The following is a 27,756-nucleotide window of genomic DNA, read 5'->3' as shown; positions in this document are numbered from 1 at the left end:
CTGCCTGGAGGGAGGCCACAAAGTCCCCAACGGGCGAGCCCACAGAGGCGCCCTGGCAGCAGCCGCATGTGCGGGTGCGCCCAGAGGGGCGCCCAGGTGGACACGGCCCCGTTTCTGTGCAGCCACGCTCGGCTCTCATGGGGCGGCTTCTCAGGGCGCTTGGTGAACAGCCGCGTCCCTGGGAGTCAGACAACGGGCAGCGGAGCGCCTGGCCCTGCTGAGTGGGCATGGGGCCGACAGTGTGGGTGCCACCATCGGGGTCAGCGGGGCCACCGCATGCTCCCACCTGCCCATTCAGTGGGTGCTCGTGGGGGAGCAGCGAGCCCTCCGTGTGGGGTGCGTCTATGGCCGTGGCATGTCTGGAAACACAGGTCAGCGGGCGACTCGTGGCGCTGAGCATTGCCCCCTTGCTTGTGTTTCCTCTGCAGAGTGTCCCTCGGGGCAGACGGCAGCCTCCGGATGCGCAACGTCACCAGGGCGGACGCTGGAGGGTACACGTGTGTGGCCACCAACCAGTTTGGCGTGGCAAGGAGCACAGGGAGCCTGGTGGTGAAAGGTACTCTGCTGTCTTGTCCTGGGGAGCCTGGGTGCGCGTCCGGCCCGGTGTCCACTGAGCCCTTGATCCCCAGCATTAGAATGGCCGCCTGCACCCTTCACGTCTGAGTTGCCACAGATGCCGCCGGGTGGGACACAGTCACTTCTGGATACTGTTTTGGGCTGGTCTTCTCTGAGAGGCCCTCGTATCTGAGGAGTGACTGACCATTTGGCCACGCAGCTCCAGGAGTGCCGCTGGTGCAGCCCAGGCCCCGGCACACGCTTCTGGTAGCATCCTGGCAGAGGAGGCGTGAAAGCCCCTGGTCCCCGGGAGTTGGCACCTGCCCCTTCGCAGCAGACGCGGCCACGCCTGGGCAGGAAGCCACGGTCCTGGCCTCCGCTGTAAAGCACAGCCGCGCCCCTGCGCCCCCTGGGGCCCCGGACTTGGCGCCGAGTCTCCCCCGTCCTGGCCACTTTGCAGTGCTGAACCTCAGCTTTGACACACGCATGTTTATGGGAGCTGTCAGCTTTCTGCCTCCTGCATGATAAAAACGACCGTCTTCATAAAGTAGTTTGAACAGCTAATTAAGCCCAAATGATTAAATTCAGCAATTGGTGCTTTATCATCATTTCCATTAAAATAAATACATTCTATAAAAAGCAGTTTGCTGCTGTGCTTCAGCGGTCCTTGACAATGTCTCAGGGACAACAGTCACCCCTTTCCCCCTGAAAGCGAGTCCACCCGCCTTGTCCCGGGCGCATTACATGAGGCAGGCAGTTGTTCGACGAGCTCCAGGGGGATGTGAGCAACAAGCCTGGCCGGAATCCCCCCCGGGTGGCCCATTCGAAAGCCCTCATTCCTGTGGGATGGTGTCGCCATCGGGCGTGCAGAGAGACGGGCCTGGCGTCCGGGGGCGTGCTGCAGCTATGCTCAGTGGGGGGGTTCTGCAGCGGAATTTGGGTGACCCCCCTGTACTGAGAAGCGTGACTGCTTTATGTTTGGAGAAATAACTCGCCCATTACGGAGGGAGAAGGTGAGGTTGGTGACCTCATTCCCAAAGAGGGAGCCGGCTGTGTGTGTTCATGTTATTCCAGCAGAAGACGGGACTGGGTGGCGGAGAAGTGGCGGAGCGGGCGTCTCCCAAGGGGGGAGAAAGCCGGGTGCAACTGCAATACGGAACAGAGGGGGTGCGGCTAGTAGTAGGAAAGACAGTCGCGGGAGGCCGCTGGCCGGTGCCCGGGGCTGTGGCTTTGTTGCTAAAGTGCACCGTGGAGGCGGCGCGGGCCCCAGACTAAGAAAAGGGTGTTTCCAGACAGACTGAGCTGCGCGGGTTTTCCTTCCCAGATGTTTCTTAGGCCTTTGGCTTTGTGATCTGCGCAGTAAAGACTCAGAGACGGCCCCCGTGGATGCTGACCGGAAATCCCAGCTGGCCCCTCCGCTCTAAAATGGAGATGGTTTTAATTTTTCAGGGTTTAAATTTCTTAGATGGCTCCGCAGTGAAGAGCATCAGGGGAAGCGCGCTCCTCCCACTCCGGTTGTGGCCGTCTCTCCCCACAGACGCAGCCGGGGCACAGATGGAAGCCGGGGACATGCAGGCGGCGCCGTGGCAGGGCCAGCCCAGGGAGGCTCCTGGTGCCGGGGTCAGCCCCGCAGCGCCCAGCCATCGCCACTCACACCCTGACGGCACCCCGGCTGCTTGTCTTTGCCTTCCTGGCCTGACCTCACCCCATTTTCAGGGGACTCTGAGGTCTTGTGCTTCCTTGTCGCTGGCAGGAGCCAGGGTGAGCGGCGTGAGTGGGAGCACCGCGCGTGACGGCAGAGAAGTGCTAACCCAGGAGTGCGATCGCACAGACGCCAAGTGCCTGTGCAGCACGGGTGGGAGGTTGCTTTGCCCTGCGTCTGCTGCACCTGCATCCCCGAGGGTCTCTCTCAGCACATTGCTGTGTGAATGCGGGTCTGACGTCCCTCGACCTCCTCCCTGGACCGCTGCCTCCATTTCCTTTCACGCCCCATGTCGAGGACAGCACCCCCAGAGTTACTTTACAGCCTACAAACTCGAAGCTTCACTCTCTGAGGAATAATTACTATATTGTGCATTGAATCAACCATTTTCTCAACTGCTGAGAGCACAGCCCTGTGGTTGGCTGTAGAGTGTGTGTGTGTGTGTGTGTGTGTGTGTGTGTCCGCATCTCTATTTATCTGATTGTCATCATGGAGTCAAACATAATTTTACCTCTCAAGCCAGAATCAGCATATAGTGACCTTCCTGGTAATAGGGTGGTAAGGAGCAAATGAGAAATTTCCGTAAAGCTGATAAAACAATCATCTCTCTTTGAATTTACTTATCAGCCTCAGTCATGCAAGAAATGCTGTTGTTAGATAACATGTAAAAAGATAATAGTTACAAGAGTAAGATGTTTCCAGCTTAGGTTTTAGCCCATACGGCTTATCTGTGCTAAGAGGATTCAGCAGTTATCTGCACGGTATGTCGGGAATTTCTGTTTCACTAATGCAGCAGGAAAGGCAGTTTCCCATTGAGAAGCATCGTGAGTGCAATTAGCGCCTGCTTTGCCGAGGCTGGGAGAGGCTGGCCACGCCCCGGATGGGCCGTGCTCAGGGGGGCGGGGGGGCCGGGGTTGTGTTCCCAGGGTTCAGGGAGGCGGCAGCAAGTGGACGAGCCAGGAGGTGGGTGGAGGTCAGGGGGAAGGGGAGTCATTCGATCGGGAGTTTGGAAAATTATTAAAAAGCAGAGGAACAGCAGGCTGTAAAAACGATCTTGATCTTGCTCGTAGGCAACATTTGTTTGCGTTCCCCTCTAGAGAAGGCCCGGATGTTCAATGATAGGCCTCATTGCTCCGGCGTTATTTTCCACTGAAATGTCGGAACTTGGAAAAGCATATCTAATGTGCAAATTAAGTTTATTGCTGCTCATTTCGTTGTTTATTCTTGGTGATGGAGGTCTCCATTATGCCGCAGACAGCCGGCCTGTCCGCTTCTCGCGCGGGGCGGCCACTGGCGGAGAGGAGGGAGGAGGTGGATAATTGGAGGCTTTATGGCTTTGAAAGGCCGTTGAAGGGATTGGCGAGTTGAGCGCGGCTTAAGGAGAAACCCAGCTTTATTGAGTGAACCCCGAGCGAGCGGCGGGGAAACCAGGGACACGTTGGAATGCATCAGTTGGAGAGCGGCCGGGGTCCCCCGGGGTCTCTGTTTCTCCAGAGTGTTTCGCTCTGTGGCCTCGCTCTCTGCAGGGAGGCCCTCAGGCCCTGGAACGGGCAGGCGGTGTTGATGTCGGGATCACGGGTGAATGAGTTTTAAGGAAAAGGCAAATCTGTAGTGATTTTTTTTTTCTGGTCAGGATGAAATTTCTTCGCCTCTGTGCTAGTGAACTAATGGCGAGTGGGTCAGTGTGGCCTGAATCTGCGATTTATTCGAGTGAAAAAAAGCAACAGGAGCCTCCCTAAGCACACCCAGGCCCGTGCCCTTCGGTCTCCGTGTGCCGGGTCCGCAGCCTGCGGTCGGGGTGGTGGCGCGCCGGGCCGGGAGAGCCGCTGTGGGGCAGCTCGGGGACGCGGCCTGAGGGGCGGGCATCGTGCTCTGTGGGCGCGCGCCTTTTCATGGGCCAGGGCTTTTTTAACCAGATGAGACCCATGGTCGGTCCAGATTTTGTTCTGTGGTTCTTTCATGAAAACTGGGGCGGGCTCCTCTGGGTTACGACGTGCCGTGGGTCCGTGGTGCCATGGGTCCGTGGGCTGTGGGCGTGGGGATGGCCCCGGCGCCTGTGGGGGAGGCAGACGAGTCAGCTGCTCTGTGGGGGCTGGTCCCCCTGCTGTCCCCGTCGCCTCGGCCCCACACCCACCGGCACCTCACGCATGTTCTCAAACTCTCCGAACGGCACCTAGAGGCAGGTAGCAGTTTCTCCCTCTTACACAGGGGAGACTGAGGCAGGGCGTGCACAAACGAGGCACCTGAGGTTCGCGTGTCAGGGAGTCGCCGCACCTCGTCCTCCTCCTCATGTTCCGGTGAGTCTGTGCGGCGGTGGCTGCGCGCGCCTTCCGCGGCCTTGTGGGGCCCAGGGAGCAGCGGGCAGTGGCTGCCGGCCCTGAGCTGCCCCCAGCCTGCGTCCCGGGCAGAGAGCGCTGTTTGAGGGGCTCCACCCGTCATTCTGCAGTGTGCGTTTGTTGAGTTTTGGCAAATATTTACGCAGCATAACCCTGACTTGTCCCAAGGCGTGAGCCCGCCCTGGGTGTCAGCCCGAGGCCGGACGGCAGGCCCCGCTCTTGCTTGGCGTTCCCCCTCGTCCTGGTGGAATGCGTCTTCTGTGCGTTTTTGGAGAAAAACTTGAAGAGATGCCACTTTTGAGATCGTTCATGTTGGAAACGCCTGTATTCTAAGCTTGAGATCGATGGTTCAGCTGGAAATGGAATTCCAGACTGAAAGTCATCACTTGCCAGAGCTCTGAGGCCCACTCTGCCCGAGAGCTGAGATGTCCCGGCCCTGCGCTCCCCTGCGGGTCTCCCCTCCTGCCCTCAGCCTTGTTTGCTCAGCCCAGGACGGCGGCGGCTCATTATCCCCAGCCCTGCCTGTGCCGGGCGCAGCGTCTCCGCGGAAGCTCTAGGTCCTCGCTCCGAATGTCTGAATTATTTAGTCCATTCCTTCTGCTGAAATCCCTGTTATTTATTAGTCAGAATCCCTAAACCGCTACTCTACGTTAAGTGTGCACATGCGTGTGTGTGTACTTCTAAAATTTCACTTATTTAAAGCTGCTTAGCTGCAGCTCTACCGCGAGAGTGTGTTCGAGGTCTTGACACACACGTCCCTGGTCACGCACTGTCTGCTTCTCTCGCCCAGGCCCCGTTTCATGCTCTTTTTGCGCGACCTCCAGGGAGATGTCCTCAACTCTGTCTTCCAGATTTTCTACTGAGTTTTTATTTAACCATTTTTTTTAAATTTTAAAGTGTCTGATTTTTAAGTGATTCTCATTGTGATTCTCCAGCTGTTTCTTTATGTGACACTTCGCTCTCTTTCCCTCTCCCTGAAAATATCGCTAATTGTGCTGTCCTGGTTGATTTTTCCTGCCTCCTCCTTGGCGTCCCCAGTGGGTGTCTCTGTTCCCACCGCTGTGCTTTGTCAGGAGTGTCCGGGAGTGTGTGCTCTGGGCTGTGCGCTCCCAGACAGAGGGAGGTGCCGAGCCTTGGCCATTGACCCTCGGGCTGGAGGATGGGCCTGGGTGGTTCCCTGGGGAGCATTTGGGAGACTCTCCGCATCTTGTCTTGTCCCCTAGTCCCCAAGGCCGGCTGCGGAGGCAGCTCCGGCCGTGACCTGGCGCGCCCCACACGCGGGACACCCCGCTCCTGCTCTAGCCAGCCCAGCCGCTCCGCTCCTTGCTCCCTGGGACAACAAGGGGTGTGGGCGCCTGCCGTGACAGGGACTCCAGGCGCCCAGTCATCCCCTCCTCCCGGAGCCCAGAGGGGCTGAAGGGCGGAAGGAATTTCTGCCCCGCTGCTCCCTCTGGTGCAGGAAGACCTGTTGGCCAATCTGACATCATCAGCTCCAGGGCCAGCTGTCCAGCAGGTGGCCTCAGCATCAAGAATTATCTCGAATCCAAGCCCTTCCTGCTATGCCAGTTACCAAATCCCATTCCGTGGCTGCCAGCCCTGCCCGGGTCCTGCCGGAGCACAGAGGTTCTCGTTGGTCTTACCCTGGAGATGGTTGGCAACGTGGAGAAAGTTGGTTGTTCTGTGGCATCAGGTGGGCTGATGAGGCCAAGGACGCTGCTAAACACCCTACAGAGCCCAGATCGCCTCCCACCTCGTTCTGAATCTAGCTACTCTTCATGCAACAAAGACTCGCCTGCCCAGTGTCAACATGTTAATAATGCTGAGGTGGAGAAGCCCACCGGAGCCTCAAAAGTGGCCATCTGGATCCCATTGTGTCTCCTGCTGGAAGCTGCAAGGCTCCTGCAAATCTGCGGGTGAGACCCTGTGCCTCTCGCGGCAGGAGTCCTCCACTGGCCAGCTCAGCGTCTTCACGAGGCTTTCCACTGACTGCGGAGGACGTCCGGGTCGCCACTGTCTGCATGGCTCTGGGTAAGCGATTGCGTGGACATTTAGTCTGTTTCTATGGTAAGGGATTCTTCTTCCGTTCAAAATAATACTGTTTTCTGCAACTGGTGTCAATTACCATGTTTTCCAAGCTGTTGTCTAGAAGCCTATTGATAAATGGCCCGAATAGCCCTGTCCAGTCTGTCACAGACCGTCAGCAATGGTGTTGAAACCATCCTCATTGGCTGAAGTAGCTTCATCACCAGCATCATGCCAGCATCAACCGATCTTTGAAAAGAAGCACAGAGCTCCCTTTGAAGGAGCTGTGACAACAGCCGGGGTGTCTGTGACGATGTGGGGGGCCAAGAAGGTGCAGTTGGTGGGTCCAGTGCCTTTGGGGTTTGCATCTCTGGAAAGTTCCTAAGCAGCGCGAACCAGGGATGTGAGACCCGGGCAGCAGAAAGCAGCTGAGCAGAAACGCTGGTGCGCGCTCTGCGCGAGGGAGACCAGAACCGGTGCAGAAGGATCCCAGTAGGCTGAGGGCAGCTAGCACCTTCCGTGCCGTGAGCGGAGACATGCCTGGGCCTGGTCCCGGCACAGGGACAGCAGACTTGACCAGCCCCTAACATGACAAGGGTTCAGACGCCACGCATAACGGTATCTGGCTGAATCCTACTCTTTCTGAAATCATCTGCTTGAAAAGCAGACCTTCGGGGGAAACATACAAAATAAAAACATTTTCATTCTGACCCGAGATGCCTTCAGTGACGTGCTCCAGGGAGTTGGGGGCCACGGCCAATCACCAGGGGCCGGGGGACGCGGCCGGCACAGTGGGCTCCAGGCCGAGGAGTAGGCACTTAAATAATCACGATTTCCGTGCGAATGTCATTGATTTGCCACTTGTTTGCATTGTGGGTTTGGGCAGCACAGCTCTACCCTCCGCGTGCCTGCCCACTCCCACCACCCTTCACCTTCCCCCGCCCCTCCCTCTGCAGCCCTCTCTGGCAACCAGTTTCTGTCCCACGCTGTCCATGAATTCTTCCTGATGTTTGCCAGTTTCTTTCCTCTGGTGATGTGTAACAACACGTGAGTGAGACCATCCAGAATGTTCTTTCTCTTGCTGACTCACTCCGCTGAGCGTCAGCACCTCAAGATCATCCATTTTGTCCCCAAAGCCGCTGCTCTGTCTAGCAAGTGGCCATGTCTGTGACTTCCAGGCTGCGTGTCCGGCCCCGGGTCCCCGCGCCCCCGCCTGGACGCTGCTGCTGTGGGCGGGCGCGGGAGCCTCGCGTCCGTGTTCGGGGCGATGCCTGGAGTCGCAGGGTCGCGTGGTGCTGCCGTGATGAGAACGGTTTGCCACATGCTGAAAAAAAATACTAATTATGATTAATGTGGTCAAAAAATAAAGGCTGGCATGGAGAATTTCAGAAAAGAAACACTATGTGTTAAAAATCAGTTGGACATCTGAAAAATACAAACTCTAAAGTTAAAGATTCTGGGTTGGTTTCCGCCCGGCTCGGACCAGAGGGAAGATGGGACGGGGCGGGGAGAGCGCGGGACAGCCGTCGGGTGGAGGGGGCTGGGTGGACGGAGGAGCAGGGCGCCCTCGGCTGACATCTACACCGCTGGTCCCGGGAGGGAGGAGGAGAGCCAGGGCGGTGTTGAAGGAAACACTTGCCAGATTAAAGACCCAGAAGGGCAGCAGCTGTCCTGCAGGAGCCCTGAGCCCGGTGAGGCTTACTGCCCAGGACGGCCTGGACAAGCACTCGGTAGGGAAAGCAAAGGCGGGGAGAGCCTGCTGGAAAGAGGCCCGGCCTTCAAGGGAGCAGCAGTGAGGCTGGCTGTTGACATGGTAACTGGGACCAGGGAATCCAGAAAGTGCTTCCAGGACCAAAAGACACACCAGTAAGAATTCCATTCCCAACAGAGATGTCCACCCAGTGAAGACAGAGGGAGAGGCCGCGCCCGGGGGTGCGGTGGAGTCCTGGGGCCTAGGGGCAGGGCCGCACGGAAGCATCTGAGTGGGGAAAGGAATTCCGGCCTTGGGAGCAGGACTTGGCGGGCTGATGGGAGACGCCCAGGGAAGATGTGCTACATTTTAAAGGTATCTCTAGTCTCCACAAGTTACCCCGTGAGAGAAAACAGGATTGTGGCGCCTGTGGAAGTGCTCTTTTTGCTCTCGTCCCCTTTATATCAGTGTTGGCAACTTCCCTCCAATGCCATGGACGGGCAGAGGCTGCATCATCTGTCTGCTCCAAGGACAAGGCCTGGTCATTTTTCTTACACATTGTCCATCTTCTGGGGGAGCCAATAACTCAGTCACCTGGTGAGCATTTACTCTGAGCCATGACACGGAGCTTTCACCCACGGATTGAGATTTCAGTTGAGTTCAAGGTGCACAAGACAAGTACAAAGTGACCAAAAATAACACACTCGGCCCCTGGCTCCTGACAGGCAGCAGGGAGCAGACCTGCCGCCGGCCGGGCCACCGGACTGGGATGTGTCCTGGGTGTGCCGAGACACCAGGCCCAGCAGCTCTGACAGACATTTTGAGACCACAAGTTCCGATGTCTCCTGAGGTGCTTGGCATTGACGATGTTCTGGAAACATCACTGGCTGTTTGAGGGATGGGCTTTCGAGCGGCTGTTCATCATGAGCTCACTATTTTGTTAGACTTTTCTTGTACGTGAGGAAAGGATCGTTAGATCGAGCTGTTTACACGTGGCGTTCATCTCATGGAAGAGGCTAGAGTGGTCACTGCTGAAGTTCTGAAATGTGAGGCTCCGTGACTTGTGACCTCTTGGCACTCCGCCCCATCACCGAGGCAGCTGAGTGGAAATGCGCCTCCTCAGGGCAGCTCCCGACCTCCACTGCTGCCTTCCTGTGTAATAGTTCGAAGTCACAAACACACAGAAAAGGCGCTCCCAGCTGCCCACCAGCCACAGACACTCCGCATTCCTGTCATCCCCGATGCCACCACAGATAAGCTGGAAGCAAATCCCTCAGGTCAAGGAGGGACTTTGTTAGCATAACAAGACTCTCCTCTTAAAAAAATCTCTGGTCTGCACCCAGCCTTTGTATGCATACATAAAGAAAATAAATCTTTAAAAAAATAATTAAAAAGAGAAAAAAAATCAACATTTTTTCCCAAATGTTTTAGAGGTCAGACTTACAGGGCTGACTCAATACAATGTCGCGTGTATGCCAGCTGCCTGCACACGCTCGCACGCGCACGTGCATAGGAACTGTGTGTTAACTCCTCAGCCGTGGAGTGAAATTTCCAAATATTGTTTCTCTGAATTGCTTGTACCCCAGAATGAATTAAGAGATGTCACATAGATTAAAAATGTTTCATAAACTGGTAAATGTAGTTATGCTGTTTCCTAAAAACAGTCGTTCTTGGAGCTTTGAATATGCTAAATAAACTGTGCTGGGAAACTCACGGCAGATCCAGTGCACAGAATTAGCTCCAGTCGGATGGCTTGGAAATCCATCTAGACTTCCTTGCGGCGCTGCTAACCAGTGACCCTGTATTAGACAGGACGCCGTCCTGGGTGCAGAGCGAGACTTGGTGGCAGTGTGTTAGCTGGCTTGTGTTTTGCTTAAGTAGAAATTTCAGGTTCAGATTTCAAAACCTGAGGCAATATTTCTCAAAACATGGTCCAGCAACAAACTGCGTGAAAATCACCTGAAGAAGCCACTGTCAGAAGCCCACTTCCCGGGCTCCCGCGCAGACGGCTGAGTCAGTGTCATGGCGGGCCAGGAAATTCACAGTTTGAGGAAATTTATATGCACAGTGATTTTTTTTTAAACTATCGGACTAGAATTTCTAGAGTTACTTAAAGAATATGCAAGAAGAATAAAATGCTATGAAATAGAAACTGTCCCTCTGGTTTATTTCAAGGAAAGAAGCTCGAAAGATGCCAGGCTTCCTCTGGGGAGGACTGGCCTGCAGGGGCACACCCCCCCACCCGTCCCCCCCTGCCCCCCACCAGCGCCTTACCTGGCCAGCCTTTGCCTTCCTCTCCCAGGTGAAATGACCCCTCAGGCCCTGCGGGGAAACCTTGGAGTACAATGGAACCATTCCCTGGAGCCTTTCCTCCAGCCCAGGCACACCCACCACCACCTCATTCTCGGAGCTGATCTGGGCCTTGCTCTCGGGGCTGCAGTCTCCCAGGTGAACGGTTGGCTTCTTTTCCTCTTCCTCCTCATTCTGTTTCTAATATTTAGCGATGTCAGGACATGGCAGTTCTCCATCAATGTTATTTAATAACTGAACAAAGTAGTGACTGCTCGTGAGCCTCATGGGCTAGGAGGGCGGCGTTGCTGGCCCCTGAGTCCACCTTTCCATCCCGCACAACCATGAGCTGGGGGTGGCGGGGACGCTCCCCACTTTCCACCATGTGGAAAGGGGGGCTGTCATCTTTAATGTTTGAAAATTGCCTTAATTGCATGATGTAAAACTGTGAATCAGAGCAGTTTTGCTCCACCAGCACGTGCAATTAGCTGGCTCCTCCCACAAGTGTGAATGAGACTGAGCTCGACTTTCCCGGAGAGACCGCGGGGTTCACACCCCCGAGACGAGAAGGCTCTTCCGAAGCCCACCACCTCTTGTTCTCACTCTGGGGCAGAGACGTGAAGACTTGTGGTTAAAACTGAGCTTGTCCACAAAACCACTCTTCAGACTTTTTCCCAGAAATGATTAGAATAAATATTGCATGCATCTGATCTAACGAGGAGGAGACAAGTAACTGCTGAGGCGCGCGCCCGTGAAGGCCCATCTGTGCGCAGCCTGAACTCTGCTTTCTCCATTGTCCTCAGAAATGTGCTGTCTTCTCCCCGGCTCTTTTCCCAGCGTGTGCCTGAAACCTGAGATTATTACTTCCTGCTTCCCACCCCAGGTCTTTGTTAAGGAAACCTGGCATTTTAAAATGTTGGAGCAGCGCCCAGCCCAGCGTTGTGAGGACGGAGCTCAGGGCTCCCAGATCCCAGACACAGACCTTCAGTCTCCGCGCCCGGGCCTGGAGCAGCTTGAAGAACTAGGAGGGAAATGAAGCTTCTAGTTTCTCTCCTTGCACACAGACTTGAGAGAGAGATTTGCCAGGGGTCCCTTTCACTGCTTGGAAACTTCATGTGCCATTTTCTTGCGCAGTAGTTTGTCCAGATCCCTAAGCCCTGGACGCTCATCTCTTACGGCAAGTTATCGGGTGCGATGGGGCATCTGCGTGGCGAGCCACTGCCCTCGCGGTCAGTTCTTCACCCTCTAACTCAGCATTGCTTGGTTATTAAAAAAAAAAAAGTCGAACATTTCCGATCACCACATGTCTCTCAAGCAGGAAAATGTAGGATTCTCAGCTGAGGCCCCACGGGGCTGTCCTCTGAAGCGTGAGTCTGTGGCGTGCAGGTTTCGAGGCGGCCGCGTGGGGCTGGCGTGGGTGAGGGTGGTCGGCGCAGCAGACCGGGCTCGGGGCTGAGCAGGAGGCCTGTCGCTTTCCCGCTTCACAGCGGGTTTTTAACTAGGGTGGGAGACGGTTGTCACGACTCTGCAAAAGTGAAAAATCTATCCTGCGCTCCCTTGTGAGTATAAGCTCGCGGTTATCTCCCTGCACACGCGGGTCCTTACGGCCTCGGGGACACAGCGTGTCTCCGGCAGCGGGCGCGGTGACACCGCCCGGAGCCTCGGCACGAAGAAGCAGTGAGGTCTGAGGACAGCGGGCTCCTCCCGCGCCAGCGCTGCCCTTGAGAGCCGCCGTTTTCTGTCCACGTGAGCTTCGCATAAAGCGTGAATGAAACTGTCCAGGATTTTATGACATGATTAGTGCAAAAATGTTTGACGGGGAACTGAATAGCTTCCTTTGGGACGTGTTGGCTCCAAGTCGTCTTTTCACTCTCCGAGGGCTCACAGAACCCACCGCATCGGTGGCCCAGACCTGGCCCACCGGCCCCTGACCAGCGTCTGTCCCCCCACAGAGAGGACGGTCCTCAGCGCCCCGCCTCCCAGCATGGACGTGACGGTGGGGGAGAGCATCGTGCTGCCGTGCCAGGCCTCCCACGACCCCTCCGTGGACGTCGCCTTCCGATGGTCCTTCAACGGCGCCGCCATAGACCTGCGGAGAGGCGCCTCTCATTTTGAAAGGATTGGGGGGGTAAGTTGCTGGGTTTTAAGTGCTTAGTGAGGTGAATCCTCTCACACAAATCAGCATCCTTCACCCTCGTGCTCATCTGCGTGGCGGCCCCAAGCACTCGCGGCACGTGGCTCCATGTCCTGTCTCTCCTGGAGACATGCGTGCTCTACAGCAGAGACCGCAGGTGTGAGGGGGGCCGGGTGTGGCCACCAGGCTGGGCTGGCCGAGGTCCGGCCTCCAGGGTGCGCGTCCTCGGGCTGCCCAGGCTGCGGCGTGATCAGTCTCGTCCCGCCCCGCCCGCTGCAGGCCTCTGTCGGGGACCTGATGATCAGGAACATCCAGCTAAGCCACTCCGGGAAGTATGTGTGCACAGCCAGCTCCCCGCTGGACAGCCTGTCTGCGGCGGCCGACGTCATTGTCCGGGGTGAGCTCTGGGGGAGCGGGTTGCCACCCCACATCCCCCATGGGGTGGGGCATCTGGGCTTCTCCCGTCTCCAGCCGGGCGCAGGCACTGGTGGGAGCGCACAGACGGCCTGGGCTGTGTGTCCACCAGCAAGTGCACCTGGGCCGGGGCCAGCCCTGAACTGGGGCTTGGGTCCGTTTGAGGCGCCTTGGTAAACGGGGTGGACGGCGGCGACCCTGGGCCTGGCTGGCTCAGCTGCGTCACCTGCATGGGCTCCCAAAAGCCTGGGCGAGGACTGCTCTGGGCTTCTGAGATGAGGTCCCCTGGGGTGCTGCTCACGCCCCGCCCCCGTGTGAGCTAAGTGACAACAGTGCAGCTTTATCACAGTTAATGCGCCAGGGACGCTTACGTTCGGCGTCTTACTTTCTAAGCACCATAGGTAAAAATAAGCCACCCCAGCCCTTCCCGACAGTCATCACAAATCTGTCCCCAGGTCCACCGGGCCCCCCTGAGGGCGTGCGCGTGGAGCATGTCTCCAGCACCAGGGCTCAGCTCAGCTGGAGGCCGGGTCCCGACAACAGCAGCCCTGTCCAGATATTCGCCGTCCAGGCGCGGACCGCCTTCTCCGTGGGCTGGCAGGCCGTGTCCACAGGTCAGTCATGCTCTTGGGGTCACTGCGGGAAGTGCACAGGGTGGGCTTCTGGGGGAGTGAGCGATTTCATGCCGGCTTAGGTTCCTGAAGTGTCTCCTTCGTTCTAGTTCCAGAGATTCTCAGTGGGGAGACGTACAACGCCACCGTGGTGGGCCTGAGTCCCTGGGTGGAGTACGAGTTCCGTGTGGTTGCCGGGAACAGCATTGGCATCGGCGAGCCGAGCAGACCCTCAGAACTGCTGAGGACCAAGGCGGCCGGTGAGCGGCCCTGTCTTCTAAAGCCTGGAAGGGCCTTTATGGTCGTTCGTTTGTTTTTCAATGAAATACATGTTTTATTGCTGTCGTTTGGGGCTGCATTTTTGCTCCTCCACATGTGCACACGATCCCCTCATCTCTCCCACCCCGTCTACCCCCACCTATTCTCTATGGTGGACTGGACCTTTTTTTTATGCCCAGATTTGTTTTTGCTGCTCTTTGCCAGTGTATTTTTCTTGCTTATTTATAGTCCACAGATGAGTGTCTGTCACTTTCTGATTTACTTCACTTAAAATAATCACTTCAAGGTCCATCCATTTTGCCCCCAAAGGCACTAGCTCATCTTTTTAATAGCTGTGTAGTACTCCATCGAGTCCGTATGGCCAGTTCCCGTGTCCACTCCCGTGTTCTCAGCAGCACAGTCGCCATGACATAGAATCAGCCTGTGGTCTGGTTCTTAAAGAAAACAAGCAGGAGTGTTGTTACAAGTCTTGTCATGTTTTGGCTCAACATCAGAGGCAGTGATCTGGTGGTTCTCATTTTCACGTTTTTATGCGTGCAAAGCAAGGTGCATTATCTCCCGAGCGCTGCCTTCAGTAAGAGATGCTTATCGTTAAGCAGGCGCGGCAAAAGGAAGAGCCTTTAGAAGCTCTCCTCTCCTCTCATCTGTTTTCTAGCCGAAACCCAGCAGAGAATCTGTAGATTTGTAAATGCACGTGACCTGCTGCTGATTTCATTACAATGTTGGCCAAGAATGAACAGAGACGCCATGGAGCAGGGCACCGGCAGGGACCCCAAAGGGAGCAGTTCAGAAATCACACCTTCTTAGTCTTCCCAGGCCCCCTCCATTCCCTGCTGAGCCCTGTTGTCATGGGGGAGGGGGGTTCTGAGCTCCTCGCAGCAGACCCCTGCATGTCCTCAGCCGGGCAGGGAGTGCAGGGCGGCCTGGTGCCACCCCTTAGATGGACAGACACACGTGCCCACGTGACGCTCGCTCAGCTGCCAGACACCGTAAATCTCGCCCTCGCCAAAGGACGGGGTTCCTGCTTTGTTGTCATCTTGAGCCTGGGGCCAGCATGTTCTGTCAGGCCAGGTTTTCAGGGGTCTCCTGCTGGGAGCCCAGAGCTGCGGGGAGAAGCCCATGGCTAGAGGAGGCCAAGGTTGCCGAGCCCCCAGCAGCCGTGTGCAGGCGCCCAGGAGCCAGCACACGTCCAGGCGAGCAGGAGGCCGGGCGGAGCCGGGCAGGCAGGAGCCTCACCAAGCACAGCAGGGGGCACCGCTCCCTGGCGACGTCCTGGTGGCCGGTGGGGTGGCCTTCGGCTGACCTCCTCCCCTGTGTCAGCCGCTGACACCCCAGAGCGTAAGGAGACATATGTCCGCGATCAGCCCAGCCCACCTGAGGTCAGAGGGCTCCAGACCCCACTTCTCAATGTGGCATTAGGGTTCCGTGGCGCATGTGAAGATGGAGTCTGTGTCGGAACTTTCCTACCCAGAAGTTGGGCTTTGTAAAAAGGGCAACTGAAAGAGCAGCTGGAAACCATTCCTTTATGTGTTTGAACTGCATAGTGGCCGAGATAGTGTCACGGTCGCTGGGTGGAGACCAGGCCCCAGGCCCCAGGGACTCACGCTGCCTCTGGCCGCGGCGTTGAGGCTTAGCCAGTAGGATGGAGGCGCACGGTGACCTTCTGAATAAGTGATGGGGATTAAGGAAGACAAATAATTCTGAATATGAAAATGGAGAGTGTCTGACAGGTGCTGGCGAGAGCAAGATGGTTCCTTCACTGCCTCATTGGCAAGTCAGACATCTCTCTGCAACGGGATAAATCACACAAGCCATCTGCATGGATCTGAAGGGTCTCTAGGGTGGGAGGAGATCTGGAATGAACAGACTTTACTTATTTCAATTTTTGCAACAGACATTTGCAGGCATTCCCGCCCACCATGTTGACTTAAATACAGTCAAATATATGTAATTGCATATAATCCAACACTTAAAAGCATATCCTGCAGACTTTTCCATTATCGCAGATTTAGGATATTTTTGCCATTTTTTCCTGAAAAAATAACAACAGAAAGCGTACGTCTCCGTGTGGCCGTGGCTCAGCCTGGCTCCGTGGCCTCCCGCGTGCAGGGGCTGCCTGTCTCCTCCCACCATCCGGCACTCGCTGCGGGTCCTCGCGGGGCGGTTTGGGGGACTGTGCCCCTGACTCACTCAGTGCCTGGCAGGCTCCCCGGCCCGGCGTCCGCTCAGAGCCCTCCCCTCCCGCACTGAACAGGAACTTCGATGCGTTGTTAAGGGTTTGTTTTTCAATGTTAGAATGTCCTGATGACTAACCAAAAGAAAAAGTATTTTAGTTTGTTTATGGAAAAAATAATTAATTAATAAACTGCCTCGGCAACTTGTTTACAGCACAAGTGTATAATTAGGCCCTAAATCAGCAGCGTCACCGCCACATCCGAACGGAACATCATTTTGCCAATTAGTAGATGGTGCATAATAATGTCAGACACACGATGTTACTCGATTTTTAATTAATTTTGGAGCCAGGGTGCTCATGTATCAAGCACAACTGTGTCCTGTCTCTAGAACTTTGGGTTTGTGTAAACATAATTTATGTTCATTAAAAACGCAGCGTCCGCCCGCCACGAGCTGCGTGGGGCTGGGGAGGCGAGGGCCGGGCCCGGGGCTGACACCATCTCTTGCTTTGCTCCCAGCCCCTGCCGTGGCCCCCACCAACGTCAACGGGGGCGGAGGAGGCCGCTCCGAGCTCGTCGTCACGTGGGAGGTAAGTTTCCGTCCAGCTGAGTCATTTTGCAGGAAAAGAGGTGGCTGGCCAGGAAGCATGCCGGGCGGATTAGGGGAGTGACTCGATCGTGTCGAGAATCTGTACAGACAGAGGGTCGGGGGGCGTAGAGGGAACCGAGGGAACGTCTTGTTTCCGTCGGAGAGAGCAGGGCCAGGCCCGTCCCCGTGTGCGCGAGGCCGGGGCGGGAAGCCGCGTCTTTCTCACCAATGGAGCCGCCACCCTGCTTGGCCTTGACCTTGAGCCGGCTGAGGCGGGTGGAGCAGCCCTTGTCCTCCGGGTCCTTCCAGTCCTCTCTGCGTCGAGACGGGGCGCAGGCAGAGGCACCGCTCTCGCGGGCGTCGTCGCAACTGCCGAGCAGAGTCTCGTTCTCCTACCAATTGCAACCTTCGGCTTGGCTTCGTCCCACAGAATTCTGACTCTCGACGAAGCCAGTGGTTTTCCTCTCCCAACTGTTCGGTGCCTGGCCCCACAGGACTCTGGTGACGGGGGCGGGAGGCTGGAGGGGGCGCCTGCCGGCAGCCCTGCCTTGACTCCAGGGGCACTCTGGGGTGACAAGTGACCACATACTGGGCCTTTCATAGGACCGTGGTTGGGGGCCCTTTTCTGATTTTAGTGGCGAACGGGGCGCCGAACGAACCCCGCGGGGGCTGGTGAATGCCCTGGTGCGGCCCAGTGGCTTCGGAATGGCTCTTCCATGCCGCGCTCCGGGCCCTGTCCAGCCCCTGCTGGGGCAGTTCTCTGTCCTCTGGATGACCATTGGGGACGGAGCTTTTCCTGGACCCTGGGGGCCACACGCCCCCAGCATTACCGCAGCCGGCTGCCTGCTGGCGGGAGAGCGGTGGTGCCCACGGGGCCTCGGCCTTGCCCAGCTCGCCCCTGAGGAGCTTCCCAGGCGTTTTGAGTGCGAGGGCCCCATGTCCCACAGGCCCTGCTAGGCCCCCCGCCGCAGGCCTGGGCCTCCGTTTTCCCACTTCCTTCCCTGCCAGTTCATGCTCGACCCGCAGCCAAACGCTGCCTGTTTTCCATGTTATCCAGTGCCTCCACGCGCTCTGCACTCCTGCTGCATCACACCCCATCCCCGACATGCGTCGTGTTCAGCAGGGGAAGAATTGGGCGTCTGTTAGTCACTCTAGAGCGCAGCTCTGCCCAGGCAGGGGACACCAAGATGGCTCCGGTGCTGGCACCCAGCTGGTGATCAAATGTGCCCAGTGGCAAGATAAGGGGGTGCTGTGAGTGGGGATCCCGGGCTGGGGATGACCTCAGAGATGGGTCCTGGAAATGATGTGCAAGAGCACCGTATCCTATCAGTATATTTAGAAAAAGGAAGAAAATTTGGGACATTTTCCATGGGAACAATGAAGTGAAGTCTGTGGATTTTTTTTTTTTAAGACTTATTTATTTTTAATTTATGCATACAAGAGCTGGGGTGCAGGCCAGAGGTGCAGGGGGTAAGAGGACTCCCCAGAGACAGAGTGGGGAGCAGAACAGGCGGATCCACTGAAATCCACTGCTGAGGGCAGCAGAGGGGAGACTGGAGAGGTCTGCTGTGCCCTGTGGGTGCTCCCTGGCCAGGGATCAAACTCAGGCCGCAGTGGCTGCGGGTAGCTTCATAGTGCTGACGCTTAACCCCTGCGCCACCAGGGAGGCCGTCTGTGGATTTTTGAATACAACTTTGTTGTAAACTGGTGGGATATTTGTCTGAATTGAAGCACAGATTCATTTTCATTTGCTTATTTCAGGTGATTATCTGACATGTTTAAACAAGTACTGGGAGGCCCTTTATACTTGTGTTTGAACAAAACTCTCCTCCTTAGCAAATGCCACACAGCGATCATTTTACCTGATCTTACAAGTATATTTGAAAAGTGCTGTGAAATGAAAACACAGTCCTTGAAGTAGTAAGTTAATTTGTGCTGAGTTTAAAAATTCACATCAAAATTTTGTTTTAACTTATAAAAGCTTGCAATCTTCTAAACCATGTTATTACAGGGACTTAGGAGTAATCACAGAAAGGGATACAAACACCTCAGCCTCTTCCATTTCCACGTACGAATTTCAGTGCTTTTAGCTGGAATCATTTTCCTAATTGGCATTTTAAATAAAAGTATTTTTTTCCCCGGTACCGCATTAAACAAGTATCTTGTTTGTCTCTACAAAAGAAATGCAAATAGTCAGTAGAATTCTCATAGCCCGGGACGGTATTTCTCTGAGCACTGAGAGGTCGGCCCTTCTGCCCCAGTCAATCCCGGAGGAGCTGCAGAGCGGCGAGGGCTTCGGCTACGTCGTGCTGTTCCGGCCTGTGGGCGCCGCGGCCTGGACCGCAGAGCGCGCCCCGACCGTGGAGGCCTCGCGGCTGGTTTACTGCAACGAGAGCATCGCCCCGCTCTCTCCCTTCGAGGTCAAGGTGGGCGTCTACAACCTGGAGGGCGAGGGGCCCCTGAGCCCCGCTTCCATCATCTACTCGGGGGAGGACGGTGAGTGGCCCCGCGAGCGCCCATTGGCCTCTGCGGCCCCGGGCTGCACTGACCGTCCCCGTCTCCTGCTGGCAGAGCCCCGGCTGGCCCCGCGGGGGGCATCCGCGCAGAGCTCCTCGGCCTCGGAGGTGGAGGTGTCCTGGCACGCCATCGCCTGGAACAGGAACACCGGCCGCGTGCTGGGCTACGAGGTGAGCACCGTCCCTCCCGCCCACCGGCCCACAGCCTCCACTCGTGGCCGATTGACCGGAGCCGGTGCTGCTCCCGCCTGCTGTGGCTGTCCCTGGGGAGGGCTCTGGTCTGCCAACCTGCCCCTCAGGGTGGCGCCTGCTCTGTGAACTGGAGCTTGCTTAGAAGGCGGACACCAGGGCCAGGCAGCAGGGGTGAGAACAGAACAGGTTTTCCGGAAACTGCGTGTCCTGGCGTGGAAGGAGGCGCCACGCCTGGCTCAGGTGGCTTTGTCCTCCCTGAGTGGGGAGCTGGGCAAGGCCTCTCCCTCTGCAGCTGTGGACAGGCCCTGCCTGGGCTGCTCCACGCGCACCTGCCCAGGGCCTGCAGCCCTACTGCTCGCAAGCTGAGGACTGAGGCCCAGTGATGGCCTCAGGCTCGCTGACACGCACTCTGGGGGTGATGAGGTTGGTTTCACGTTGGAGCTAGAACTCAAGGATGACCATGAACCCCCTCGTTTTTCCTTGCACCCTTTTGCTTTGCTTTTTCTGGAACTTTCTGGTCCGAGCAGAAAGTCAGGTGGGGTGGCATCCCCGGGCGCCTCCCTCTGGTCTCCCCTGCCCGGCCAGCCTCTCACGGCCCCAGGTCTCTTCAGCCTTTCTTTCTTCTGCAGCGCCTCTGGCACGCAGGGCGTTGTGTGTCTTCTCTCCACATGTGTGCTCCAGCTGAGCTGGGTCGTGGGGCGGGAGGCGCCCCCCTTGTCAGACGTGCTGCTTCCCTGCTGCTGGGACTGATGTGGGGGCTCCCAGTGTGCCCCGCAGGACCCTCAGCAGGACACTCACGCACAATCCCTGCAGAGCCTTGCACCTTTGGGAGGCTCAGCCGGCCTGAGGCTTGATCTGGGCAACCAGGAAACCAGGCTGGCACCTTCCCCCAGGCCTGGGCCGCCTCGTTCCTCTCCCACCCGCGTGAGGCTCGGTGGTTTGCTTGTGGGGCTTGTGCATTCAGAACCCCTCGTCCCGCGCTGCTCGGGTGGAGGCCATGAATGCCTGTGGTTATTTCCACGAGCAGGTCCTGTACTGGACAGATGACCCTGGAGAGGCCATGATTGGCAGGACGCGGGTTGGCGGGAACGTCACGACCACGCACATCACAGGGCTGAGACCCAACACTGTCTACTTCGCCTCCGTGAGGGCCTTCAACACAGCCGGCACGGGGCCCTCCAGCCCCCCGGTCAACGCCACCACCAAGAAGTCCCGTGAGTACCTGCCCTCAGGGCCAAGGTCAGAGTGGCCCCCCTCCCCATCGCCATGTGCCTGGCATCTGGTTCGGTCCAGTGCTTTGTCCCTCAGATGCAGATAATCTCAGAGCCTTTCTGTTAACCATCAAGGGAAACTGTCGGGGTTCAAGGAGAGAGACTGTTCTGGGCATGAGTGGGGCAGACGGGTTGCAGCCGAGCAGAGGCCCCGTGTCCTTGCCGCCAGGGCCCTGGTCCTGCCTCCCGGCTGGGCGGCCACCCAGCCTTCCATGTCCCCCCGCCCCCTGTGAGATGCGGGCAGTGGCGTGTCCTCACAAGGCCCTGTCGGCAGAGATGCAGGTGAGTGCCCAGGGCCGCTCCCGGCCCGAGCAGATGCGCCTGAGGCCAGCAGCAGAACCCGCCCGTCCACGCTGGGCCTCCTCCTTGGGCTTGCTGCAGCGCACCTGCTCCTCGATTGAGAAACGTGGGGACCCCCAGCTCTTGGGGGACTGGACACAGGTTCACGTCTCTGACCCCAAGCCCGCCTCCTCCTACCTCCCAGACAGCAAGGGGTAGAGCCTTCCAGATAACCTCCAGAGGCCACTGGCTCCCGGGCCGCCCTCCAGGTCGGGCAGAGGGTGAGATGATGCAAACCCCGGGGCTACCGCCAGGCCATCTCCCTGCCGGGAGCTTCTGCGACAGAGTCTAAGTGTTGAAACAGAACTTTTTTTTTTTTTTTTAATCTAAACAAAACGAAGCAGACATAGCAGAAGACTCCGTCACTGCCAGTGACATCCAAGGAGTGAGCTTGTTTTCTCCGTGTCGACTGTACGATGCTGTTAAATGTTAGCACTCCATTTTAAAGAAGAGATAAAAGAAACGTGTCGCCAGAGTATACTAGATATTAAAACTGTGGTATCTGGTGAGGACTTTTATATTATCCGTTTTATAGCCAAGGAAAAGATTAGAAAAGGCACTTTGGTATGAGCTGAGAAGGAATAGTTATAAAACTATTGCTGTTCCCACCCAGCGTTGCAGAGCAGATGAGCCAGCCAACATGCCTGGAGCGCATGCGGGGTCGGGCTGCCACGCCCCAGTCCCGGCAGGGGCCGCGGTGTCACGGTCTGGCCGGTCCGCGTCCTGTGCACATTACAAGGCCAGCGACTTGCTGTGCGTTGGCAGGTGTCTCGAATCTAGGGCGTGCAGAATGGCTGGGTCTGCCCTCGGCCCAAGACACAGGTCACTGAACCAGGATGGCCGCCCAGACCACACGGCGGGCCCGGTCCTCCCAAGCGTGCATCTGTCTGGCACGTGAGCGTGTGCACTGTCGGCTCTCTGTGTGCCCCGCTCTGTGCTGGGGAGGCACGTGCAGCTGAAGAGTCTGACCCCTGTGGTCTAAAGATGCGCATGGTGGGGTGTCTGGACGCCAGCGTGAGGAGACACAGTCGAGTGTGGACCTGAGCGTGAGGCAGCCTGTTGCCACACCACCGCGTCCCTCCGGCCCCTGCGCAGGCACATGGGTGAACAGGGGTGTCCGGTCCATCAGGGTTGGGAGGCCAGGGGCTGTGGGCAAGCAGTGTGGCCACCCCATGACTTAAAAGATTAGAGGTTGAGGAAAAACTTTCAAAAAATTGTTTTCATTTCCGTTATAATGAGGAAAATATTGTGCTCATTCAACCTCAGAAATTCGAGGAAGGCGCAGGCACGTCTTGCTCTAGCCTTGCCTCTGTCTTCAGCTGGATCGTTGTAAACCTCTGGTTTCTTGAGTCTCAGTCCTTTGAGAGCAGGACGAGGCGGTGGAGCAACACCAGCTTGGGAATGAAGAGAGCGGGACGGTGTCCTCGGCTCTGCCCCGGGCTTGGCTTCCCATCAGTGGCCTCCACGCCTGCTACGCAGGCTGCTCCGCCCGACTAGATCCGTTACTCTAGAAAGCTGATGGACAGCCGCCCTCCCTGCTTCCCGCCTCCTGTCTCCAGATGACATGCCCTCAGGGCACTGAAGGCCACGGTGTACATTCGGGTGCTCATCGAGTCGGCCACAGCTGCCCATGTGGTCTGTCTCAGTGGCACCCGTGGTCCTCACTGTCCAGCTGTATCGTGGGCCAAAGAGACGTGGCAGGTCCCGTCACTCCTCAGCTCTGTCCGGGGAGACCCGCCTGGGCCGGGGCAGCCTTCAGACCGCAGGCCTGGCAGGCAGTGAGGCCCCACCACATGCCAAGCAGGACGAGAGGAGCACGGGGAGCAGCGAGAGCAGAGCCGGCCCGGCTGAGGCCCGGCGTGAGCTCCAAGAGCTTCCCTTCCATCCTCACAGCCTGTCATAGTCAGGTGCGCCAGAGACCTTGCGTCATGGCGTCCCTTCCCCCCAAGAGCGCCGGCACGGCTCAGAGTAAGAGACGACAGAGGACTCTGTCGGTTTCTGTAAAGGCCGCAGCCTGGGGGTGCTGGACATGCTCGTTGCCTGCAGGCCCCGGCGCGGGGCTGTGGGGCCCGCCAGCTTTCACACGCGCCCAAGTAAGCAGCCTCGCCGGTGGTGACTCATAAATCCACCCTGCGCTAGCCGTGGTTCACGTCGAGTTTGTCACGGACACCCCCGTCCGCAGGTTTGGAGGGGCCCGCTTCCCCGTCAGGATGGACGCGCGTCCGCGCGTCGGCGGGTTGGGGGAACCGCGGGCTGATTCGTGTTCACTTAGGTCTGTGATTGTCTTTTCCAAGCTCCGAGCCAGCCCCCGGCTAACATAGCCTGGAAGCTGGCGAATTCTAAGCTGTGTCTGAACTGGGAGCACGTGAAGACCATGGAGAACGAGTCGGAAGTGCTGGGCTACAAGGTGGGCATTCCCTTCTCGCGGCTTCTCTTCCGCCCATTAGGTTGCCAGGGGGCCAGGGAGGCGCGTGCCGTAGCGCTGGGGGACACCCCCACCAGGCTGTTTTGAAAACACTTCGCTGTTTTCAAATTCTTCACCGAAACTGTCCTACCCTGAGGCCGGCAGTGTGTCTGGAGCATAAGAAAGAAGGAAATCTGTGGGCCTCCCCGGTGGCGCAGCGGTTGAGCGCTGGGTTGCGAAGCTGCCCGCGGCCTCTGCGGTGCCGGCTCGATCCCCGGCTGCTCCCCGGCCACGGGAGGAGGGTCCCACATGGCGCGCAGACCTCTCCTGCCGCCCGCTGCTCCCCTCAGCAGTGTACTTTGTCAGTCTGCCTGCTCTGCTCCCCGCTCTGGCTCTGGTGAATCCTCTCACCCTCCCGCGCTTCTGACTGTACCCAGTGCATGTATAAACAGAACAAACAAACAAAAAAAAGAAAATAAATAAATAAATAAAACATGCCTCTATTAAAAAAAAAAAAGAAAGAAAGAAAGAAAGAAATCCGTGTCGCACACGAAGTGTTTTCTTCACGCGGCAGCCCTGGCCTTCCCAGAATGGCGGTGTGTGTGGACAGCGGCCCTGAGAGCGAGGAGGCCAGGGGTGTCCAGAGCTTCGGCTGCCGTCGGAGCTGGCCCCTTAGCGTCACGAAAGGGGTCTGGCCAGGGCAGAGGCCCTCGCCTCGGGCTTCATCTCTGGGCAGGCGCCCGTCCTCAGCCCCTTGAAGTGGGTCCAGAGGGCACAAGCGCCTGTTCGCTGCCAGCTCCACAGAGAACAGCCTCGAGCTGTTTAATCAACAGAGACAAATCTGTGCTCATGTCAGAGGCAGTGGCTGAAAGGAGCCTTTTTCCCTTAAGCGAATGTAGAGAAGCCGCGTGGCCCGTGTGCTCCTGGGCTGTGGCGCCGTGTCCCTGACCCACACGCCCTCCTGTTCAGATTCTGTACCGGCAGAACCGGCAGGGCAAGGCTCACGTTCTGGAGACAAACAACACATCGGCCGAGCTGCTGGCCCCGCTGGAGGAGGACTACCTGGTCGCCATCAGGACCGTGAGCGACGGCGGGGACGGGAGCAGCAGCGAGGAGATCCGCATCCCCAGGGTGTCCAGTGAGTGCCCTCGGGCCGCGGCGGGGGGCCGGGCCTGTGGTCCTTCCAGCTCTGCCAAGCGGCGGGTGGAAAAGCCGGGCCTGCGTTTCCACCTTCAGCTGTGGGCTCTAGGCAGGGAGTCGGGGTTTCTTTAAATAACCCCTCAAACCGCGACATGCGCCCAGACCCGCATCTGAGGCTAAACACAGCCGTGGGTCGCGGTGCGTGATTCATTGCACCAGCATAGGCTCCAGAACCTTCCTCTGAGGGCCCGGGCAGGCGTCGGACGCAGGGAGGGGCCCATCTTCCCCCCATCCCCGCCCCCAGCCAGGGCAAAGCTGGCTGGTCGCCGGGCAGAGGAGGGCCTGGCCTTAGCTCTAGGCCCTGGACGTCTGCGGGAGCCGGGCAGGGATCCGCGCAGGGGACGCGTTCGCTGTCTCTGGCCGGAGATCACTCTCCCTGCCAGGCTGTGCTGAGGCAGGCATTTGGCCCACGTGCCAGGGCCCTCTGCCTGGCCCCACGTGCCCATGTAGGCATGTGCCATTTCCTGTTCCCGGTGGCACGGCTCTGCAAGAACAGGGTTGGGTGAGCAGGTACCCGGCGGTCAGGAGTGGAGAGCGCGGAAGGCCGGCACCCCCTCAGATGCCACCCGCTCTGTCTTCCAGGTTTGAGCTCTGGAGGCGCGCCCGGCCCAGCACGTGCCCCCCAACCCCTGCCCGTCGCCGTTGTCCCTCTTTGCTGTTTTGCTCTGCGGTCACTCCTACGGTGAATTCGTCTCCGGGCGGTTTCTGAAAGCAGATCATCCCGTGAATAAGGCCTCCAGTCCCGTCGCTGCAAGGCGTGTTCTTAACATAGATTTGTTTGGAAAGAAAATGATGTATATTATTAAGACCTTGTACATATCTCTGGTGCATTAATAAAACCGTTTTAAACACTTTTGAATTTTAAAGGTCGCACGCGATTAAATGCGTCGGGGCGGCGCCAGGCTGCTCCGCGAGGTCGTGGCTGCCCCTTCTCCCCCGGCAACAGGTGGCCTGACGAGGCTGAGCGCGCTGTCTCTGCTCCGAGCCGGCCGCCCGCTCCGCGCTCCTGCCTGGAGTAACACCTGGTTAGCGACCCTGGGATTCTGGACAAAATGTAAGTGATTCCAAAGCCTGAACCAAGTCGGGGCCGTGTTGCACCCAGTACTAGACCCTGCGCCAGGAGCTCCCACGCGCGCTTCTAGAGGCTCAGTACTGACAGTGGCAGGAAGCGCGCGGAGGCAAGGAGAAGGGAAGGAGAGGAGCCCTGCCCGGGGAAGCCAGCCGCTCCGGGCGCGGTGAGTCTCCCCCCAAAGCTGCCTCTTTCAGTTTCACTTTCTCCCAAAGAAACCGGCGCTGGGACAAGTCTCTGGTGCTCACTACACGTCATCAGCTCCCTGTGCCGCCCGTCTTACGCAGTAGCGAAATCCAGGGGCACAATTCTCTCACCTGGTTGCAACATTTGGGTCAAAATATCTGGGGGCTGGTCCCTCTGTAGCTGTGAAGAGCGGCACCTCCCCCTTTAGAAGGACTTCCTGGGCCTCTGTCTCCCCGAGGGTGCCCCATTATGGAGGCAGCCTGCGCTGGGGTCGTCCAGCCAACATCCAGGCTGTTCCGGTGCCATCTGGCCGGCTCGGAGCCTGCGCGCCTGCTCCCGCATGCTTTACTTGCCAGAGGAGGTGCGTGTGGTCCCCACTGCCTGTCCCTGGGCCAGCTGCTGGCGCACAGACGACGGCTCCCCGGGACCCCACCCTTAACCCAGAGCATCTTGGCTCGGAGCAGGATAAATCGGTCCTCATCTCACGGGAAAGGCCGCGCCTGCACATGCCCACGCCAGGGAAGGGCGCTCTAAAGCTGGGTGCCCGGGCAAACTAAAGCTGGGTACCGGGGCGAACCCTGCTCATGGCCCCATGTCTTCCCTCCACCGTGCGCTGCGCCTCTTGCTGCGCGTGTTGGGATACAGAAGGGCGCACCCGTGTTCCTGAGCAGCAAATGCAGGCAGGGAGCGTGACCTGGGATCTGCTTGGGTTTCGCCACCTCCCGTAAGTCCGCTGTTCTCAGACCTGTGTGTGGTGTCAGTCTCGGCCACCTTGGAAGAGCAGGTCCTGCGCCTTCTGCTGCGGGATGTATCCTTGTGCGCAGCTATGTGCTCTCGATTCAGTGCTGTGCGGCCCCAGCCCTGCTGAGCGCAGTGCTCGGGTTAGATGTGCGTGTCCACGTGGGCACGCCCATGTGTCAGTCTCTGTGGAGAGACAGACAGACTGACTGATGACTGACTGGGAGGATCGGCAGGCGCTGCGGTCATGGAGGAACGGAATCCCAGCTTGGAGACCCAGCGACGACTCCGCGTCTGAGCGTGGGGAGCAGGTCGCCTCGTTTCTGTTCCGCATCTGAGGGTGCAGACGGGACTAGACCATCACCCCCGGAACTCCCTCAGGTGGAGAGGGCGGCACTCACACTGGCCGCGGCCTGAGGGGCCTCATGTCAACTCACACATCCCCCCACCTTCCCCCCACCCCTGTACTCTGTGGGCATCTCTGAAGCAGCATTTTTGAGGGGTTGCTTCTAGAAGTCTCTTCATCGGTGCGGTGAGATGTTGGGGGCCAGGAGCTTCAGGTTCCTTCACGACCCTTCAATTCTGCATCGAGCGGAGATGTGTGTCTGCTTTTCACAGAAGAACATGTTTCTTGACCTATGACCAGATCCCTTTACCAGCTTTTCTCTTGCTCTTCATTGGGCGAAATGATGGAGTAGTTTCCCAACTGGATGACCTGACGGGGGCGCAGGTGCCCGGAGCGTGTCCACTGACTGCCCCCCAGGCCCACACGCCTCCTGGAGCTGCTGGAATGTCCCGGAGGACCCCAGCGCGACCACTGGTGATGGAGGAGGAGCGTCCAGACAGAGTGGGGGGCTGTGATGAATGACCCGTGACTCTTTGGGAGGCGACGACTTTCTTCTGCTGTTTGTGGCGAACGTCCGTCCTCTGATGAGCTGAGTGTGCCACCAGTTTGCTTTCGCTCTTTGGTTCAGAGAATTCTAACTTAGCAAAAGAGTAAGTTACTGTATAGAAATTCATGTATTACTAGTACTTAACACCTTTAT

At 57.8% G+C, this 27,756-nt stretch overlaps 1 protein-coding gene across 1 annotated transcript in view; it reads left to right on the top strand.

Moving 5' to 3' along the window:
* Positions 1-26,840, top strand: part of CNTN6 (contactin 6) — a gene marked incomplete at both ends in the record, with an annotated part of 111,041 nt that extends 84,201 nt beyond the window's left edge. The window contains 12 exons of the mRNA XM_084246579.1: positions 429-556; positions 12,547-12,722; positions 13,008-13,125; positions 13,598-13,756; positions 13,864-14,013; positions 16,726-16,796; positions 19,057-19,291; positions 19,367-19,482; positions 20,531-20,717; positions 23,408-23,520; positions 24,487-24,655; positions 26,716-26,840. Of these exons, the coding sequence (XP_084102705.1) occupies positions 429-556; positions 12,547-12,722; positions 13,008-13,125; positions 13,598-13,756; positions 13,864-14,013; positions 16,726-16,796; positions 19,057-19,291; positions 19,367-19,482; positions 20,531-20,717; positions 23,408-23,520; positions 24,487-24,655; positions 26,716-26,840 (1,747 nt within the window). The remainder of the gene's footprint in view (positions 1-428; positions 557-12,546; positions 12,723-13,007; positions 13,126-13,597; positions 13,757-13,863; positions 14,014-16,725; positions 16,797-19,056; positions 19,292-19,366; positions 19,483-20,530; positions 20,718-23,407; positions 23,521-24,486; positions 24,656-26,715) is intronic.
* Positions 26,841-27,756: the final 916 nt, after the last annotated feature.

The sequence above is a fragment of the Talpa europaea genome (genome assembly GCF_964194135.1).
Source record: "Talpa europaea genome assembly, chromosome: 11".
In the NCBI taxonomy this organism is placed as follows: domain Eukaryota; kingdom Metazoa; phylum Chordata; class Mammalia; order Eulipotyphla; family Talpidae; genus Talpa; species Talpa europaea.
The sequence above is the reverse complement of the archived record's forward strand: the minus strand, read 5'-3'. Positions and strand labels throughout refer to the sequence as shown.